Below are 19,153 nucleotides of genomic sequence, written 5' to 3' on the forward strand. Positions count from 1 at the left end.
TCACCATTGGTATTCAACATTGTACTGGAAGTCCTAGCCAGAGAAATTAGTCAAGAAAAATAAAAGGCATCCAAATTCTAAAGGAAGAACTAAAACTATCTCTGTTTGCAGATGACATGACTCTATACATAGAAAATCCCAAAATGTCCACAGGAAAAAACTGGAGCTAATAAATTTTAGTAAAATTATAGGGTACAGGATCAGCACAAAAAAATTGTTTTTCTATACACTAGCAATCAACAATACAAAAAGGAACTAAGAAAATTCTATTTATAATAGCATCAAAAAGAATAAAATATGTAGGAATAAATTTAACCACAGGAGTGAAAGACTTGTACACTGAAAACTATAAAACACTGCTGAACAAAATTAAAGACATTATTAAATGGAAGGACATTCCATTTTCATCAATTGGAAAATGTAATAGTGTTGTATTACTCTACTAGGTCTGCCATAACAATGTACCACAGACTGGATGGCTTAAACAACAGAAATTTGTTTCTCACAGTTCTGGAGGCTGGATATTCAAGATCAAGCTGTTTGCAGATTTGACGTCTCCTGAGGCCTCTCTCCTTGACAGATGGCCTTTTCTCTGTACATGCACATTTCTGGTATTTTTTCCTCTTCTTAAAGAACAAAATTCGTATTGGATTAGGGTCCCACTCTTATGGCATCATTTAACCTTAATTGGCTCCTTAAAGGCCCTATCTCCAAATATAGTCCCATTGTGGGTTAAGGCTTCAACATAGGAATTGGGGGACACAATTCAGTCCATAACAACTAGTAAGATGGCAGTAATCCTCGAAGCAATTTACAGATTCAGTGCAATCCCTATCAAAATTCTAATACTTTTTTTTTTCAGATTGGAAAAGCTGATCCTCCAATTTATATGAAATTTCAAGGGTCCCCAAATAGTCAAAACAACACTGAAAAAGAAAAACAAAATTGGAAGACTCACACTTTCCCATTTCAAAAACTACTTCAAACCTAGAGTAATCAAAACAATGTGGTACTTACATAAGGGCAGACATATGGATCAATGGGATAGAGCTGAGTCTAGAAATAAACCCAAATAGCCATACCCAATTGATTTTTGGCAAGGGTGCCAAGAAAATTCAATGGGGTACAAATAGTTTCTTTAAGAAATCTGCTGGGACTACTGGTTAACTACATGCACAAGAATCAAGGTGAACTCCTGCCTCACTCCATTTACAAAAGTTAACTTGAAATTGAACAATGACCTAAATTTAAGAGTTCAATTATCAGATTCTTAGAAGAAATATAGGGGTAGATCTTCCTGATCTTGAATTTGTCAACTGATTTTTAGATTTGACATAAAAAACACAAGAAGCAAAAGAAAAGATTAAAATGAAATTCACAAAAACTATAAACTTTTTCTACAAAAAGACCTTATCAAGAAAGTGAAAAGACAACATATAGAAGAAAATGTTTGTAAATCATGTACCTGTTGACCATTTGTATCTTCTCTTGAAGAGACAGAAATCCTAACACAACTCTGCTTGCTTGTGGTCTATTTTAATTAAATGTGTGTGTGTGCACGCACACACACTACCACTCTATTATACTGTCAGATTTTTCTTGGAATTCCATATGTTCTTTTCATACTGTAGATTAGACCTAAAACTGATTCCTACCTTATCCCCGACTGCCTCGATTCCTGTTTCTCTGCATACTCGATGGGTTAGACCAGCAAAAATCACAAGGCTGACTTCAGTGGTCAGTTTGGATATGTGCCTTTGTATCCCTAATAATGGTGAGACCTTCATGAGCAAGGGACACCTTCGATGGTGTACATGGTTCATGAGAAAATAGCTAGAACTGATAGGGATCTTCATTACTTGGTCTCATCCTGCTCAATAGTTTTTCAACTGTGGTTCCAGGAAGGAAGCTCTAGTTAGATCCCACAGTATTTATCAAGATTCTTCCCGCTGGTAGGAGCAAAGCTCCATCTAAATTACCTTCTCAATTAGGTTATTTGAAACTCAAGTCACTTCAAGGAAAAGAATAGTGGAATTTTCTCTGTAAAGGTGACAATTACTCTAGTATTAGGCCAGCCTCTTGTCTCTTAAATATTAGCTCTGCATCTTTTTTTGTTGCCTTTTTTATTTTGGCCTATGTTGGTCACTTAACTTTTTCCAGTATTCAGCTTTAAAATCCCATTCCAGAAGTTAACTGGCCACTTATCCCAGAGAAAAATGGAAAACATCCTATGATTAGGAAAAAGGCAAGGATGTCTTCTCTCACCAGCGTATCTGGAAGCCCCAGCCAGTGAAATAAGACCAGAAAAGTAAATAGAAGGCATACAGATTGGAAAGAACAGCAGCAACAACAACAACAAAATTGTCTCTATTTGCAGATGACATTGTTTTCTATATAAAGAATGAAAAGGAATCTACAAAACAAAAATATCCCTCTCTTGCCAATGAAACAGTTAAGTTTATATCTAACAATATATGTACAGGAGCTGAAAACCAGAAGACACTGATGAAAAAACTCAAAGATCTAAATAAGTGAAGAGACATATTGTGCTTATGGATTGGAAGTCTCAACACAGTAAAAATTTCAATTTTCTCCCATGTAATATAAAGGTGTACTGCAATTCTTATCAAAATCTAAGCAGCATTTTTGAAAAAAAAAGGTGGATCTAAAGTTATAAGGAAAAGCAAAGGAATTAGGATATAGCAGTTTTGAAAAAGAAGGATAAAGGGAGAAGAATCACTATTTAGCTACAGTAATCAAGACAGTGTGGTGTTGGTAGGGTGACAGATACATAAATCAATGGAACAGAAAAGAGTTCAGAAATAGACTCACATAAGCCAGCCACCTCATCTTTTACAAAAGTGCAAAACAATTGAATAGAAAAAGGATAATTTTTTTCAACAAATAGTGTTGGAACAATTAGACATCATAGGCAAAAAAAATGAACCTTGACCTAAATCCTATACCTTATACAAATTAACTTAAAATATATCATAAACTAGGTAATATCCACATTAAACTTTAAAATTTTTGTGCATCCAAAAAAACCAATATTTTAATAATGCAAATATTTGACAAATGGTTTGTATACAGAATATAACACTAAAAATTAAAAATTAATTACCCATTAGGGCCACACCCAGTGGCAGTGAGGTAAGTTTGCCTCTGCTTCACCAACAGGGTAGTATCAAGCAGGATGAACTTCCATGGTGGCCCAAAAGCACTGAGGTCGAACTAGGTGGTTCCAAGCAGTGCTTCTCAATAATCAGCTTCTCACTCTCCTCAGTGTTATCAGGGCCCAATGGGGAGCTGAACTTTCATCCCCACTTAACAAACTCTAGCAACAAAGGTGGTGCTAGCCAACACCCTCTCCCCACTTTCATCCTCCCCATCTGTTCTAGCTGGGCTGAATGCAGAGCTTAACTTCCACCCCCATCCACTGAAAATGAGGTGGGTGGCCGTGTTCGACTTTTGCTGGGGTGGAGTCTGTGGGGCCTAGCAGGGTGCTGAACATCTACCCCAACCTGGACTTCTAAGCTACACCTAAATAGAGTAACTGCCTGCATAAAGGAAGGATCTCGAATCTAACAACACAACCCCCAAAATGTCCAGAATAGAACTGAACATCATTAATTGTATCAAAAAACAGGAAAATCTCAAACTGAATGAAAAAAAAGACAATCAAGAGACATCAACACCAAGATAAATTAATCTGACAAGAAATTTAAAACAGCAATCATAGAAATGCTTCAATGAACAAATTATGTACACACTTGAAACAAATAAAAAAATAGAAAATCTTTGCAAAGGAAGGGAGAATATAAAGAGCAAAATGGAATTTTTTTGGGGGGGCTCTGTTGGGTCTTTGTTGCTGCGTGCGGGCTTTCTCTAGTTGCGGCGAGTGGGGGCTACTCTTCATTGTTGTGCATAAGCTTCTCATTGTGGTGGCTTGTTGTGGTGCATGGGCTCTAGGGCGCACGGGCTTCAGTAGTTGTGGTGCACATGGGCTCAGTAGTTGTGGCTTGTGGGCTCCAGAGCGCAGGCTCAGTAGTTGTGGTGCACAGGCTTAGTTGATCCACGGCATGTGGGATCTTTCCAGACCAGGGATCAAACCTGTGTCCCCTGCATTGGCAGGTGGATTCTTAACCACTGCACCACCAGGGAAGTCCCCAAAATGGAATATTTTTAACTGAAAAATACAGTAGCCAAAGTAAAAGACTCAATGGATGTGCTCAAGAACAGAATGGAGGGGAGAGAGGAAAGCATCAGTGAACTTAAAGATAGAACAAGAGAAATTACCCAATATGAACAACAAAGAGGGAAAATATGCTGAATCCTGGAAGGAAAGGGGAAAGTCAGGCTGAAAAGGCATTCAAAGAAATAATGGCAGAAAATTCCTCAATTTTGGCAATAAACATAAGCCTACAGATTCAAGAAGCTGAGCAAACCCCAAACAGGATAAACCCAAAGAAATCCATGCCAAGACACATCATAATCAAAATTCAGAACACTAAAAACGAGAAAAAAAATGAAAGCAGCATGAGTAATGATACATTACCTGCAGAGGAACAATGATTTAAATGACAGATTTCTGATCAGAAAACATGACGGCCAGAAGGAAGTAGCACATTTTTCAAGTGCTGAAAGAACTGTCAATCCAGAACTCTATACCAGCAAAAAATATTCTTCATGAATGAAGGTGAAATGAAGACATGCTCAGATGAAGGAAAACTAAGAATCTGTCAGGAGATCTATTCTAAGGAAGTTCTTCAAGCAGAAGAGAAATGAAGGAAATGTGGAATATCAGGAGTGAGGAAAGAACATAAAGTAAAAATATGGGTACATTTAATAGATTATCTTTCTCCCGTTGACTTTCCAAAATTATGTTAGATGGCTGAATCAAAACTGGCTACATTATCTAATGTAGTTCTTAAGGTATATAGAGGAAATATTTAAGATAACTATGCAATAAAATGGGGTAAATTAAAGGAGCTCAGTTGAGATAAGGTTTTGAACTGGTTCAATGTTAACAAAAGTAGACTGTGATGAGTTACATATGTATAATGTAATACCTAGGGCAACTACTAAAAAATTATACAAAGAAATGTACTTAAGAACTCTATAGATAAGTCAAAGTAGAATTCTAAAAAAATGCTCAAATAACCCACAGCAAGACATGAAAAGTGAAACAGAGGAACAAAAAAACAGAACAAAACAACAAATAAAGTGGCAGAGAATGTTCATAGCAGATTTGTAATAACCCCAAATTGGAAACAACTCAAATGTCTTTCAATGGCTGAATGTTTAGAGAAACCATGGTATACCGATACCATAAAAAACTACTCAGAAATTACCCAAAAAAGAACAAATTATTGTACCTGCAACAAGTGGAATTCATCTCAGGAGAATTATGTTGAGTGAAAAAAGCCAATCTTAAAAGGTTATATAGTGATTACATTTATAGAGCACTCCTATATGAAAAAATTATGGAGAATAGATTAGTGGTTGGCAGGGATTAGAAGTGGGGAACAGGGGGAGGAAAGAAGGATGGTTGTGACTACAAAGGGATAGAACAAGGGATCTTTGTGGTGTTTCAAGTTCTATATCTTGATTGTGGTGGTAGTTACACAAATTTACACTAGATAAAACTGTATAGAACTAGAGATACACATACAGAAGTGCATGTAAAATCAGTGAAATCTGATACGGCCTGTGAATCACACTAGTGTCAAATGTGATACATAACTATAATTACATAAAACATTACCATTAGGGGAAAGCGGATATAGGGTACACAGAGTACTCTAGGTTATTATTTCTTCAATTTCTATAAATCTGTAATTATTTCTAAATAAAAACATTTTTTGAAAGTCCCAGTAGAAAAAAACAGACAAAATACATGAATTGGCTATTCACAGAAAAGGAAATTTGAGTTCTATAAATATTTGAAAGGCCTGAATATAAAACAGCTGTGGTATAGGAAGAAGTGAACTTTCACATCCACTGAGCTCTTTACCTGACACATAAAAATCACCAGCATTTGAATTCCCATTTAAGGATCTAGAAACCAAAGAAAGATTTGTTGAAATACATTGAAACTGCTTCTGCTCTGATACGGCTTGATATTTTACATTAACATTTTACAGTATGCATGAATGGTCTTTCTCCCTCAATTTGAACCAACCCAAATGCAGGTGATTTTGTTTTCCAAATGGAGAGTCAGTTACCCCAACAACTGAATATTTCTTTTGTTTCTTCACTGCTTTCAAATAGGGAAGAACTTGTGTTTAAAATAGAAATGAAAAATTTAAAAATTGGTCTCAAAGGCTACGGTATGCTTCTGATGTGTGTATCCTAATTAACATTATGAGGAGAGGGTAAGCAAAATATTACCTTAATTCAGGTTTGGTTTGTGTATTATTAAAGATATTTTTCTATAAATGTTAGTATCTGATCAAAAATAAGAATCCATTTTAAAATTGTTTCTATAGGTGCAGGTTTTCTCTATCCATTTGATTTTTTAAAAAATAAATGTATTTATTTTTTTGCCTGTGTTGGGTCTTCGTTGCTGCATGCGGGCTTTCTCTAGTTGTGGTGAGCAGGGGCTACTTTCTGTTGCGGTGCATGGGCTTCTCATTGAGGTGGCTTCTCTTGTTGTGGAGCACAGGCTCTAGGTACATGGGCTTCAGTAGTTGTGGCGCACAGGCTTAGTTGCTCCATGGCATGTGGGATCTTCCCAGATCAGGGATCGAACCCGTGTCCCCTGCATTGGCAGGCAGATTCTTAGCCACTGCATCACCAGGGAAGTCCCTATCCATTTGATTATTTTAGAGAAACAAGAAAATAAAGACAGGCAAGAGAGAATAAAAAAACAAAACCCACAATATAATTTTGACAACCAGATTTGTTACTACTGTCATATCTGCTTTCATTCTTTTATTAAAGAAATATTACAGATAAATATAACAAGTGCCTTCACTTCCTAAAAGGCAACCAATGTCATATATGTATCCATGATCAATACACAGTACTGTTCTTTGCATTGTTTTATTAAATTTATAGAAATGTTATATCATGTTTCATTGTACATTTTGCTTTTTTCTGTCAATATTATGTAATCTATCCATGTAATGATATATCAAATTTGTATCTTTAAATATTGTGTTCTATCATACAAATAATCACATTGTATCAATCTATTCCTCTACTAATGGAAATGTATGTTCTTTTCAATTTAGAGTAATACAAACCATGATGCAGTGAACATAAAGAGATGCATGAACACATGCATCTCTGTGCATATATGTGGGTGCCTCTGAAGCCAATACACCAAAGTAGAATTGAATGTTCCATATTTATGTTTTTAAAGAAATTCTGTTACTCTAAAGTAATAAATATAGTCTATTTTTTCATCATATAGAATTTTTCTTTTTATATTCTAGTCTTCAATCTGGGTTTTATTTTTGTATATGGTATAAAGAACTAACATTTTTTGTTCATATGAATCTTCCATTTATTGAATAGGCCATCCTTTTTCCAATGATTTCAATAGCACTATAACACACAAAATTCCCATGTCTTTACTCCAGTCTTCAATTTGTTTCCACTGATTTATTTACTCATAAAGAACACACTGTTTAAATGCTACGAGCTTTGAATAAATATGCAATGATATCTAGTAGTCTATCTTCTCTTTTGTTTTTCACGTTTGTTTCAGCTATTTGTGGCCCTTTACATTCCTATATAAAATATTGAATCAGTTTGTGAAATTCTTAAAATATAAGTAACTGGTAAAAACTTTGAGTGGAAGTACTTTAAACTTAGTGATTTGTGAGAAAATTTATATTTTTTTACCATGTCAAGTCTTTTCAGAAAATGTTATTTTTCTCAAAATTTCAAGTGGGACCTTTTGTGACCTTCAAAATGTTTTATAACTTTATATATATGTGTCTTGTAATTCATTATTGTTTATTCTCAGATATTTTATATCAAGATATTTTCTAATTAACTATTCTAGTATGAGAGGTTATTTTAAGAGTTTTTTTTTTCTCCAATCTTCTTTTTCTTGGTTAAGAGATTGGCTAGGAGCTCAAGTATCATGCTGACATGCTGATGCAAATATCTTACTTCAGGTTTTAAAGAGAATGCTGGATAAATATTATCGTTAGATAAGATGTCTGCTGAAGATTTCTGACGATCAGCTTTCTCATTACACAATTTGTCTCCTTGGTGAGAACTGTGTCACAAATGTGACTTCTTCAAACGGCTTTCCCACATTCAGTTTTCTGCTCTAGATCCGATAATGTAATGTGCAAGGAGGTGCTAATTCCTTCCGAAGGCTTTTCCATATTCACAAGATTCATAGAGTTTCTATTTCTAATGAGTATGAATTCTCTGGTGTCTAACAAGGTGTGACTTTTGGCTGAAAGCCTTACCACACTCATTACAACGATAAGGCTTCTCACCTGTATGTTTTCTCATATGAAGTGTAAGAGATGAGATTTGAGAAAAGGCTTTTCCACATTTACTACAGTCGAAGGGTTTCTCACCTGTATGACCTCGTATATGTATAGTAAGGGAGGAACTCTGGGAGAAGGCTTTTCCACATTTATTACATTCATAAGGTTTCTCACCTGTATGACCTCTCATATGTACAATAAGGGAAGTTCTTTGAGAGAAAGCTTTTCCACATTCATTACATACATAGGGTTTCTCACCTGTATGACTTCTCATATGTAAATTAAGCAATGAGCACTGAGAGAAAGCTTTCCCACATTTATCACATTCATAAGGCTTTTCTCCTGTGTGACTTCTCAGATGAAGAGTAAGGGAAGCAATTTGAGAGAAGGCTTTACCACATTCATTACAATCATAAGGTTTCTCTCCAGTGTGAACTTTCTGATGTGTAATAAAGTTTTGCTTTTGGCTGAAGGCTTTACCACATTCATTACATTCATAGGGTTTCTCTCCAGAATGAATTTTTTCATGAGCAATGAGATTTGATTTCTGGCTAAAGGCTTTGCCACATTCCTTACATATATAGGGTTTTTCTCCAGTGTGAATTCTCTGGTGTCTAACAAGATTTGACATCTGAATGAAAGCTTTCCCACATTCATTACATTCATAAGGTTTCTCTCTAGTATGAATCTTCTGGTGTGTAATGAAGTTCTTTTTGTGGCTGAAGGCTTTTCTACATTCCTTACATTCATAAGGTTTCTCACCAGTATGACTTCTCAAATGTACAGTAAGGGCTGAGCTTTGAGAGAAGGATTTTCCACATTCATTACATTCATAAGGTTTCTCACCTGTATGAATTCTCACATGTATAATAAGCATGGAAAACTGAGAGAAGGCTTTTCCACATTTATCACATTTATAAGGTTTCTCTCCTGTATGACTTCTCATATGAAGAGCAAGAGATGCTATTCGAGGGAAGGCTTTACCACATTCATTACATGCATAAGGTTTCTCCCCAGTATGAACTTTCTGATGTGCAATGAGGCTTTGCTTCTGGCTGAATGCTTTTCCACACTCATTACATTCATAAGGTTTCTCTCCAGTATGAATTTTTTCATGATCAATGAGATTTGATTTCTGGCTGAAGGATTTCCCACACTCCTTACATGCATAGGGTTTCTCTCCAGTATGGATTCTTTGATGTCTAATGAGATTTGACATTTTAATGAAAGCTTTCCCACATTCATTACATTCATAAGACTGCTCCCTACTGTGGATTTTATGATGTTTAATGAGTTTTTCCTTTTGGCTGAAGGCTTTTCTACATTTTTTACATTCATAGGGTTTCTCTCCAGTATGAATTCTCAGGTGTCTGATGAGGTCCAAAGTTTGATCAAAACCTTTTCCACAATGATTACACTTAAAGGGGGTTACTACAAGATGGGATAAGCTATTGCCAAATGATTTCATAGGTTCGTTATAGTCACAATGTTCTTTTCTTATAAGGATTCTCTCATTATAACAGTTGAAATTATTATGTTCTAAACACTTTCCAAATAAGTCGTATTTATAGAGATTGTGACTGGAAGGAAAAAAGTCTGAGTTTGGAGAAAATGCATTTGCTAATTTCTTATGACAGTCATTCACTTTTTCTTCAGTCAGTGTTTTTGTGAATTTATCTTCAAGTTGTGTCAAAAGTCTGTCCTGGATTTTCTGATGCTCATCCATCCCCCATATTTCTCCTAAAACAAATTGCAAATAAATATCACTTGTAAATTTTTCCAATATTATATCAAAAAAAATTTTTTTAAATATACTAGTATGGGATTAATTATTAGCTTATGGCCTAGTGTCCTATTAAGCAAATTCCAGGTACATATATCTCCTATTTCCTAAGCTTTAGGAAATTCCAGGAAAGGAAATATGAGTAGAGACAGATATTTATGAATACAAATAGCTTTGACTGCTTTTAAATGGGATCTGAAAGAAAAAAGGTAAACTGTTGGATAAATAAGAGGGAGAATTCAGAATGTACAAATAAAGTAAGAAGAAGTAGCGATAGAGAAAAAGACAAAAACAGGAAGCTAAAAAATCATAAAAGTATTTTACAGGACTCCATTTAAATAAACTTTTATAAACTGTTTGATATAATTTTCTGGAAAATATAAATTACCAAAACTGACTCTATAAGATGTAGAAAACAAATACCAATTTCCACAAAATAAAAAGAAAAATATGAAAAGAAATACCCCAAAACAAAACAAATAGAAAAGGTCCAGAGATATTATCATGGGAATTTAAACAAACATCTAAGGGACAGCTGTCATGCTGTACAAAATATTATGAAAGAAAAAAGAATTCCCATTTTTTTGTGTGTGAGACAAACATAATATTAACACCAACACCTGATAAAGATGACAACCAAAAAAGCAAACTATACACCAATTTCATTTTTGAATATCAATGCAAAAACTCTACATAACAAAATGACCCAGAAGAAAAAACAAGTGACCCAAAAGCACATTAAATATAAGACATACATATGTTGTTTTTTTCCAGGAATATAAGTATGTTTCAATATTAGAAAATCTATTACTAAAAGTAAATACATTATAGGTCAAAAGTGAAAAATCAAGTAATCATTTCCAAAGATATTAAAAAGATGATAAAATTCAACACCTATTTTCCATAAAAATAACTTTATAAAATGGGAACAGACAGACACTTATTTAACTTGAGAAAAAGCACAGTACAACTTAAACCCTGGCACTGTTCTTAATGGGAAAAATCCCAAAGCATTCACATTAAAGTCAGGAATAAGAAAAAGATAAGTACTATCACAACTATTATTACAGTACAGGGTAGTGTATTAAATAAGAGAAAGAAATGAGGTATAAAAACTTGGAAAGGAAAGGTAAAGTTAACATTATTTGTCAATACTAAAACTGTTAACTTGTAAAATCGATTCACCTGAAAAATTATAAAAAGTAAAAAATTAAATTCACTATATATAGTAAATTAATATTCAGTTTCAGTAACCTTCATATAAATGAACAACTATTTAGAAAATATAACAAAAGACTACACTTACAATGACAACAAAAATATGAAAAATCTGGGAATAAATTTAATAAGAAATGTCTAAAAATTATAAGAAAACTTTAATATGCACACACAGATTTGAACAAATGAAAGTGTTATAGGTTGAATTGTGTGTTCCCCCTTTAAACTATATGTTTAAGCCCTAACCCCCAGTACCTCAGAACGTGAAGTTATTTGAAAATAAAGTCATTGCAGATGTAGTTAAGATGAGGTCATACTGGAGTAAGGTAAGACCCTAATCTAATATGACTGGTGTTCTTATAAAAAGAGTGCCACATGAAGAGACAGAACACAGGGAGAACACTATGTGAAGATAAAGACACAGATTGGAGTTATGCTGCCACAAGCCAAGGAATGTCTGGGGATACCAGAAGCTGAAAGACACAAGGAATCTTCTCCTGTAGGCTTCAGAAGGAACATTGCCCTACTTACACCTTGATTTTGTATTTCTAGCCTCTACTTCGTTATGGCAGCTCTAGGAAACTAAGACAAAAGGTGTATCACATTCCTGGAAAAGAATATTTGACAGCAAAAATGGTAATTATTTGCAAGTTAACCTATCAACTTAAAGTGGTTTCAATAAAAATGTTTGAAAATGCAAGTAAATAATAGCTCAAGGGAAAATGATACTAGGGGTTGCCAGCAGAGAGGAAGACATGGGTAAGAGAAGAAAAATTACTCTTCAATATATATCCTATTGTACTTAAAAAAATTTGTACTACAAGTATGTATTATATATTTTTAAAAGTAAATAAATAAAATTGTTCTGAACAATACAGTAATTAATAAAATGAGAACAAACAATAGGAAGGTAAAAATTGGATAAAAGAATCAGAGTAGGGACTTCCCTGGTGGTCCAATGGGTAAGACTCCGCTCTCCCAATGCTGGGGGCCTGGGTTTGATCCCTGGTTGGGGAACTAGATCCTGCATGCATGTCGCAACTAAGAGTCTGCATTTCACAACTAAGAAGTCCATATGCTGCAACTAAGAGTCCACGTGCTGCAACAAAGATCCTGCATGCCGCAACTAAGACCCAGCGCAGCCAAAGTAAATAAATAAATAAATATTTAAAAAAAAGAAGAATCGGAATATAAAACTGGAAGAGCCTGCATAGCATGATTGAAAGGGAAAACAAAGAATGGGAAATTATGCTTAAATATGGCCTCACAAATACATGAATTTATCTCTGATCCTACACAAAACCACACTAAAATGAGATAAGGAAAGAAAAAGATATAAACTAATAACAAAGACAAAGACCACTCTTCCACCCTAGAGAAGATGGGAGATTACTCTCTTGGGAAATATAAGCAGAAAGGCTCTAGAGGCAAGGACACCAGGCAGAGAAATTCAGAGATAAGGAACTGGCTCAAACGTAGAATAAATGAAAGTCTACATACCCAAGGGTGAGACATTCAGTCCTCAGTGGCTTCTTAGCTCTAAGATAGGAAAATGGAGATTTTTCTCCCTCTCTGCCAGACTGAGAATAAAGTAAAGGAAAAATGCTTGTGAAGCTATAATGCAGGTGAAGTTAGAGACGTGGTTGCAGATTATAAATGTAGAAAAGAAGGCAGAATACTAAGCTTAAGCTATTGAGTCCCTGCAGTTCAGGGAAACAGAAAAGCTCAATTAAGCAAAAGGTGTTGAGGGAGAAGGTAAGATCAGGTCTTTAAAGTACTATCCAAGCAGAAGTGAAAAAGAGTTCCAAGGGCAAGATCAAAATATCAAATGTGACAGAAAAGACTCCATGTTTTAAGATGGTGGAATGAAAAACTATCTGATCTCTTTTCCTCTATACAAACAGGAATGAAAAGTCATTGATTCTTCAATGATCCTAGGTGGTGGCTGTAACCCCAATTATAATAAATGAGTTAGTGTTGACAAATACAGTGAAGGGTGGAATAGGGAAAAAAGGATTCTAAGAGAAGACAGCTGTTCATGCTGATCTTGGGCAGAGCAAGCAGCTGACATTGTCAAAATGGATATCACACCTTGAAGGGCAGAATTAATTAACACATGATTACAACATGGAAATTTGAGAGTGCAGACTGATTACAGGAGACTTGACATCCCAAGGTATGTCAAGGAAGCCAGGACTGAACAAGGAAACACTGTGAAATACTGTCTTTTTAGGAAGAAGTTTGTTGGGGTGAGAGTGTAATATTCAGAGTTATGAGAAGACTTGCAGCTGCAGTTCCTTTTTGGATGAGAAGAAATAAAACCTAAACATATATTCACACAACCATGTAGAATAAAAGGCTTTAGTATGAAGAACAAATGCATTCCTATACATCAAGAGTCAGCAAACTTTTTCTTAAAGGTCAGAGAGTAAATATTTTAGGCTTCATGGGTCATATAGTCTTTGACACAACTATTCAACTTTGCCTCTGCAATGTGAAAGTATTAATAGTCAAGATGTAAATGATTCATTGTGGCTATATTCCAGTAAAACTTTATTTACAAAAAGAAGTGGCTGGCCTACAGGTCATAGTTTGCAGATTCCTGCTCTAGATCAGAGAACTTTCTTTCCTTCCCTAACAATACCCTTCTTTAAAAATCAGGTCAAGGAGGAACTATCCTCACTCATAAATGAGAAGGTACTGGAATCAGATCTCTAAAAAAATATAAGAGAAAAAAGAAAAAAAACATGAGATAAAGAAAGCAGACAAAAAATTCAAGCTAAAACAATTGACACATAGTAAATGAAAATCTTGATTAAATGTATTGCCATGAATGAAAAAACTTAATGAAAATACCAACTATAAAAAGAGCTCAAAATAGAAATATAAATGCATGAGGAAGAAACAATGAGAAAACAAAAAGGGTTAAAAAAAAATTAACTAGCAGAACCAAGAAAGAAAGAAAAGAGAAAAATAAAACCATCCAAAATAATGAACACCATGCAAGTGGGGGGAAAAAAGAGAGAGACAGATAGGCTACATAAAGACTTTTAGGGACTCCCCTGGTGGTCCAGTGGTTAAGACTTTGCCTTCCAGTGCAGGGGGTGTGGGTTCGATCCCTGGTCAGGGAGCTAAGATCCCTCATGCCTCGGAGCCAAAAAACCAAAAAACATAAAACAGAAGCAATACTGTAACAAATTCAATAAAGACTTTAAAAATGGTCATCAAAAAAAAAAACTTAAAAAAATATTTAACGACTTTAAGTATTGAAATTACAGTAGGGTAACCTCATATTGCAAAACAAGATAGTGGATAAAGCAGAAATTCTGAAGCATCACTGGGCTTATAGGAAGTAGCATAAATCTCCAAGAACACTGCAGTCCTCTCCAACAACCATGCGTGAACACCATACACACAAAAAATGAACAAAATAAAAACAAGTATTAGCCAAAACCAGGTCTGAGAGAGAGCAGACCTGAAAGCAACCTGCAAGACGGATCTGTCTGGAGTACCTATGCAAAGCCTTGTTAACTAAAGTATAAGGCTCTTGGGCCATCAATTAAGAGGAGAAGCTCAACTAAGATTCCTACAAAAAGCCAGGACCTTCAAAGACTGTTCAACTGATCCTCACTTGGTAACGCCTCTTGGCATCCACCAGAAGCACATGCAAATCATCTTCAGAGGAAAGCAACCCCAATTTAGGACAATAGAATTAGCACAAATTAAGATTTTAAAAATTTAGATTTAGAATCAGCAATCATCAAGTATGTGAAGAACCAAAATACACTGAGTCCTCAAAAACAAGATATTTAAACCTGAGAACTTAAAATACTGGAACTGTCAGATACAGAATACAAAAGAGCTATGTACAGTATTTTTAAAGAAGCAAAAGATAAAAACACAAAGCTGAAGAAGCCACAGAAATTACTAGGAAGAATCAGAAAGATGTGAGAAGAAAAAAACATAGCAAAAACAAAAAACAAAAACAAAAAGAAGAGGAATTTACAAAAATACAAAATACTACTAAAAATTTTTTCAAAGGTGGATGAGTTTAAAAGATGAATAAACACGGTTGAAGAGAGAATTAGCAAACTGGAAGATATATCTGAAGTAATTACTGAGAAGGCAACACAGAGATACAGAGGAAGAAAATAGCAAAGGAAATTTAAAAATATGGAGGAAAAAAAAGGTCTAGCATCTATCTAATATGAGTCTCAGTAGTAGAGTGTTAAGGCAATGAATGAGAGCCAATATTTGATGATGCTAGCTGAGAATGTTGCAGTATTTACAGAAGACATAAATAAGAAGACAACACTATGAACAATTTTATAAAAACAGATTTGAAAATACAGATGAAACAAATTGTTAAATATAACAGATGGCCCGGGAACATCAATATATGGTAACCTTCTTAAAATACAGAGGAAATTTAAATATTTATGGCAATTACTTTGTTCAACTCTGTGAAAATTAATTTGAAAACCAGGATTAAAATGGATATCTTTCTGGAAAATTACAGCCTATTATCAAAAACTATTGCCAAGAGAGACAAAAACATCTATATAGAACAGTTATAAAAGGAACAATGGAGAAAAGCTGTCAAAGAAACTTCCCTCAAAAATCTGCAAGGTCCAAATAGTTCAACAGGTAAGATAAATAAAAATTTTACGGGAGTTTTATGCCAATGCTATATAAATGTTCTAGAACGTGAAGAAAAGCTTCTAAATTTTATTTATGAAACCAGTGTAACATTGACTTCAAAGCTTGACAGAGTTAGGATATTTAAATTCATAGCGAAAATGTAAGTATGATTCATTATTATGTAAATAATATTCACCCATATACAAAAAAGGAAAAAGAATCATATGATAAATCTCCTGTAAGAAAAGATTGTTATTTTAACTATGTGAACTTTAACGGCGGCAAAAAGTACTTTAAAGAGCAATGAGTGACCGGAAAAAAATACTAGAAAAACAAGAGAAAGGGCTAATCACCATAATGTTAAGAATTCATATAAATTAAGAACTCAACAGAAAAAATGGGGCATAAAACACAAACTGTTCACAAAAAAGAAATATAGATAGATTTTAAACATATGAAAAGATGCTTGCCTTCATTTATAATAAAGGAAATGCAAATTCAAACTATAGTAAGTTATTTTTCACTTATCAAACTGGCAAAGATTTAAGGAATGCTAATAGACTAAGTTGCAGAAATTGTTAGAAGTATAAATTGTTATCTCCTTGAAGAGCAAAAAAAGACATCACAATATCTTTCAAGTTAAAAATATATGTATGTATATGTATGCATGTATATGTATATATGTGTATGCATTATACATATGTATACACATGTATCACAAACACACAAGCACATGCATATATACGTGACAAATGTAGCAGAAAATGGGAGATAACAGAAAAGTAGCACTGACTTTAAAACTTTTATTGAAGTAAAAGGATTGTAGACATTACTGAAGTATGAGAGCAAAAGCTAAATTACAGTGGGAAGTGTGACTATGGGTACAAAATATGATGCTAAAGCATTTACAATGGAAGGAAAAAGAGAAAATAGTAAAGGACTCTAAATGTCAACAAGTGTATTTAAACAACTTCAATTCTGTAAATATCTGAACGTAAAAGGAAAGGAGCCTATGTAAAAAGGTGGGCAGAAAGACTAGAATGATTATCAAAGCAAAGCTGGGAATGAATTAGGAAATGTTGATATCTAGCACACAGGTAAGAAAGCTAACTGGTCTTTTAGGTTCTGAGGAAAGAAGTTAAACATGTTATCTAGAAATGAGATCTTACATATATAAAAAATTCATACCAATTGTCACTACAAAGTTCTATGGCCTTAAAAAAATTAACTTTGAAGAACATTTCAGAGTGATCAAAAACTTACAGATTAACAATTAAAGGGCCCTGGCCCCTCCTCACCTGTATGGTTCCTTCCCACTAACCTGGACAATGTCTCTTTGACACTTCTTCCTCCACCACCCATGGTTCTTCTTCTTGCTCCAACTTGAAAATCACATCAGGTTTGGTGAATGGACATCCTGTCAAAGGGAAGTGACATAAGATTTGGGCATAAATACTAGGAACAATCATTCAAGAACTGAGGCTGGCCCAGGGAAACCAGGCTTTCTGAAGGACAAGAAAACTATCTTTTCTAGGGATACTGCCCCTTGAAACATAACCAAGGATGACATTTTGCTTTGAAAGCTGCAGCATGCACATGAATGTGAGCAAAGGCACCTAAAGGCCAAACTCAGTCTAACATTTAAAGGTTCCACACATTTCAGAAACACTGGGGGAAAAAAAGGTAATCTACTCCCAGAGTTTGAGTTATATAGGAAACTACCCTTACCCACAGTGATTAAGTTGTTATAGTTTTCTAGCATCACATTCCGGTACAGGTTCCTTTGAGCAGGATCCAACTGCTGCCACTCTTCCTCAGTGAAGTCAATAGCCACATCTTTGAATGTCACTGTTCCCTGTAACAACATATTCCCACTCAATCTGGAGTCATCCATCTTAGATGTAGTGGACAAAACATATTGAAACTTGTTCTGATAGTACACAAAGGTAAGAGATTATAAAATAAATTTTACCTGTTTTTGTTATTGTCTGAAAGAAAAATATCATTTTAGCAACATCCTGTTAGTTTATGTTCATTTATTGATTTAGCAAGCACACATCTTTAATAACTACTGTGAGATAAAGAGATCTTGGGTACTAATTTATACTGAGTGTAAAAACTGGGGGAATACAAAACTTTACTCAAGTTAATTGGTCTGGGAACTCACTAGATCCCTGTGATTCATTGGTACATGAAAAAATGAAAATAGGATTTGGATGGAAGCAGAAATGGGGAGAGAATGACTTTGAAATATAGTAGGAACATCCAAACAGAGATATTCATTGATTTAGCAATTGCACATATTGTTCATTAGATCAGAAGAAATCTAAATTGAAAATGAGGATTTATTGTCCATAAGCCTATAACAGATGTCTGCAGCCACAAAAACTGGATGTATTTTTGTTCAGAGTTCACATATACTGAAAAAAGAGTGCCACAAATAGAATCCTACAAATACCAACAGATATAGAAAAAAAGATTAGTTAATGAAGTTTTTTTTAAATGGTCTGAACTTGAATTACAACCAGAACTGTGAGAAAACAGCACCAAGAAAGATTAAAGTGTCAGAAATGAGAGACTGGTAACAAATTTCTTCAAAGAAGTGTGATTTGAACATAGAAATCAAATGCACTTTTCCTAGTTAAAAACCAAAATGCCCCAAAAATATAAACATAAGAAAAAATCTTCAACAGCACTGGAACAAAGGTAGCTGTCCATATTTCCTATACTTTGAGAAATTTCTATGAGAGATGGGGTAAGATAAAAGGAAATCACCAGGAGCTAACTCATAAAAAATGTTTCTGATAATTTATTTCTAGGTCCTAAAAGGACCCTATGACCATGAACATCCACTAAGGTTGAGAGTATGCTGTGGGAATAATGGAAACTCCTCTTTTGGAGCCCTTTTCTGCTAAAGATCAAGGACTTGTAAACAATCAGGCTTAAGAAACCAAAAGCAATCATGGCAAAATAAGACATCCCTCTGCAGTGGCCCCACTGCAAAAACAGTAATTTGGCATCCATCCATGGACAAAAGTGCCTTTGTGGGAAC

At 34.5% G+C, this 19,153-nt stretch overlaps 1 protein-coding gene across 3 annotated transcripts in view; it reads right to left on the reverse strand.

Moving 5' to 3' along the window:
• The window catches only part of ZNF569 (zinc finger protein 569), a 108,172-nt gene that overhangs the window by 39,688 nt on the left and 49,331 nt on the right, over window positions 1–19,153 (reverse strand). For 2 of the 3 annotated variants that reach the window (XM_057533282.1, XM_057533283.1), the window contains exons 4-5: window positions 17,830–17,956; window positions 17,423–17,518 (exon numbers count right to left, since the gene is read on the reverse strand). In XM_057533282.1, the coding sequence (XP_057389265.1) occupies window positions 17,423–17,518; window positions 17,830–17,956 (223 nt within the window). Of the gene's footprint in view, window positions 1–7,996; window positions 10,200–17,422; window positions 17,519–17,829; window positions 17,957–19,153 lie in introns of those variants that run through there. The other variant, XM_007166765.3, reaches the window with a different exon arrangement.

Source organism: Balaenoptera acutorostrata, chromosome 19 (assembly GCF_949987535.1).
Source record: "Balaenoptera acutorostrata chromosome 19, mBalAcu1.1, whole genome shotgun sequence".
In the NCBI taxonomy this organism is placed as follows: domain Eukaryota; kingdom Metazoa; phylum Chordata; class Mammalia; order Artiodactyla; family Balaenopteridae; genus Balaenoptera; species Balaenoptera acutorostrata.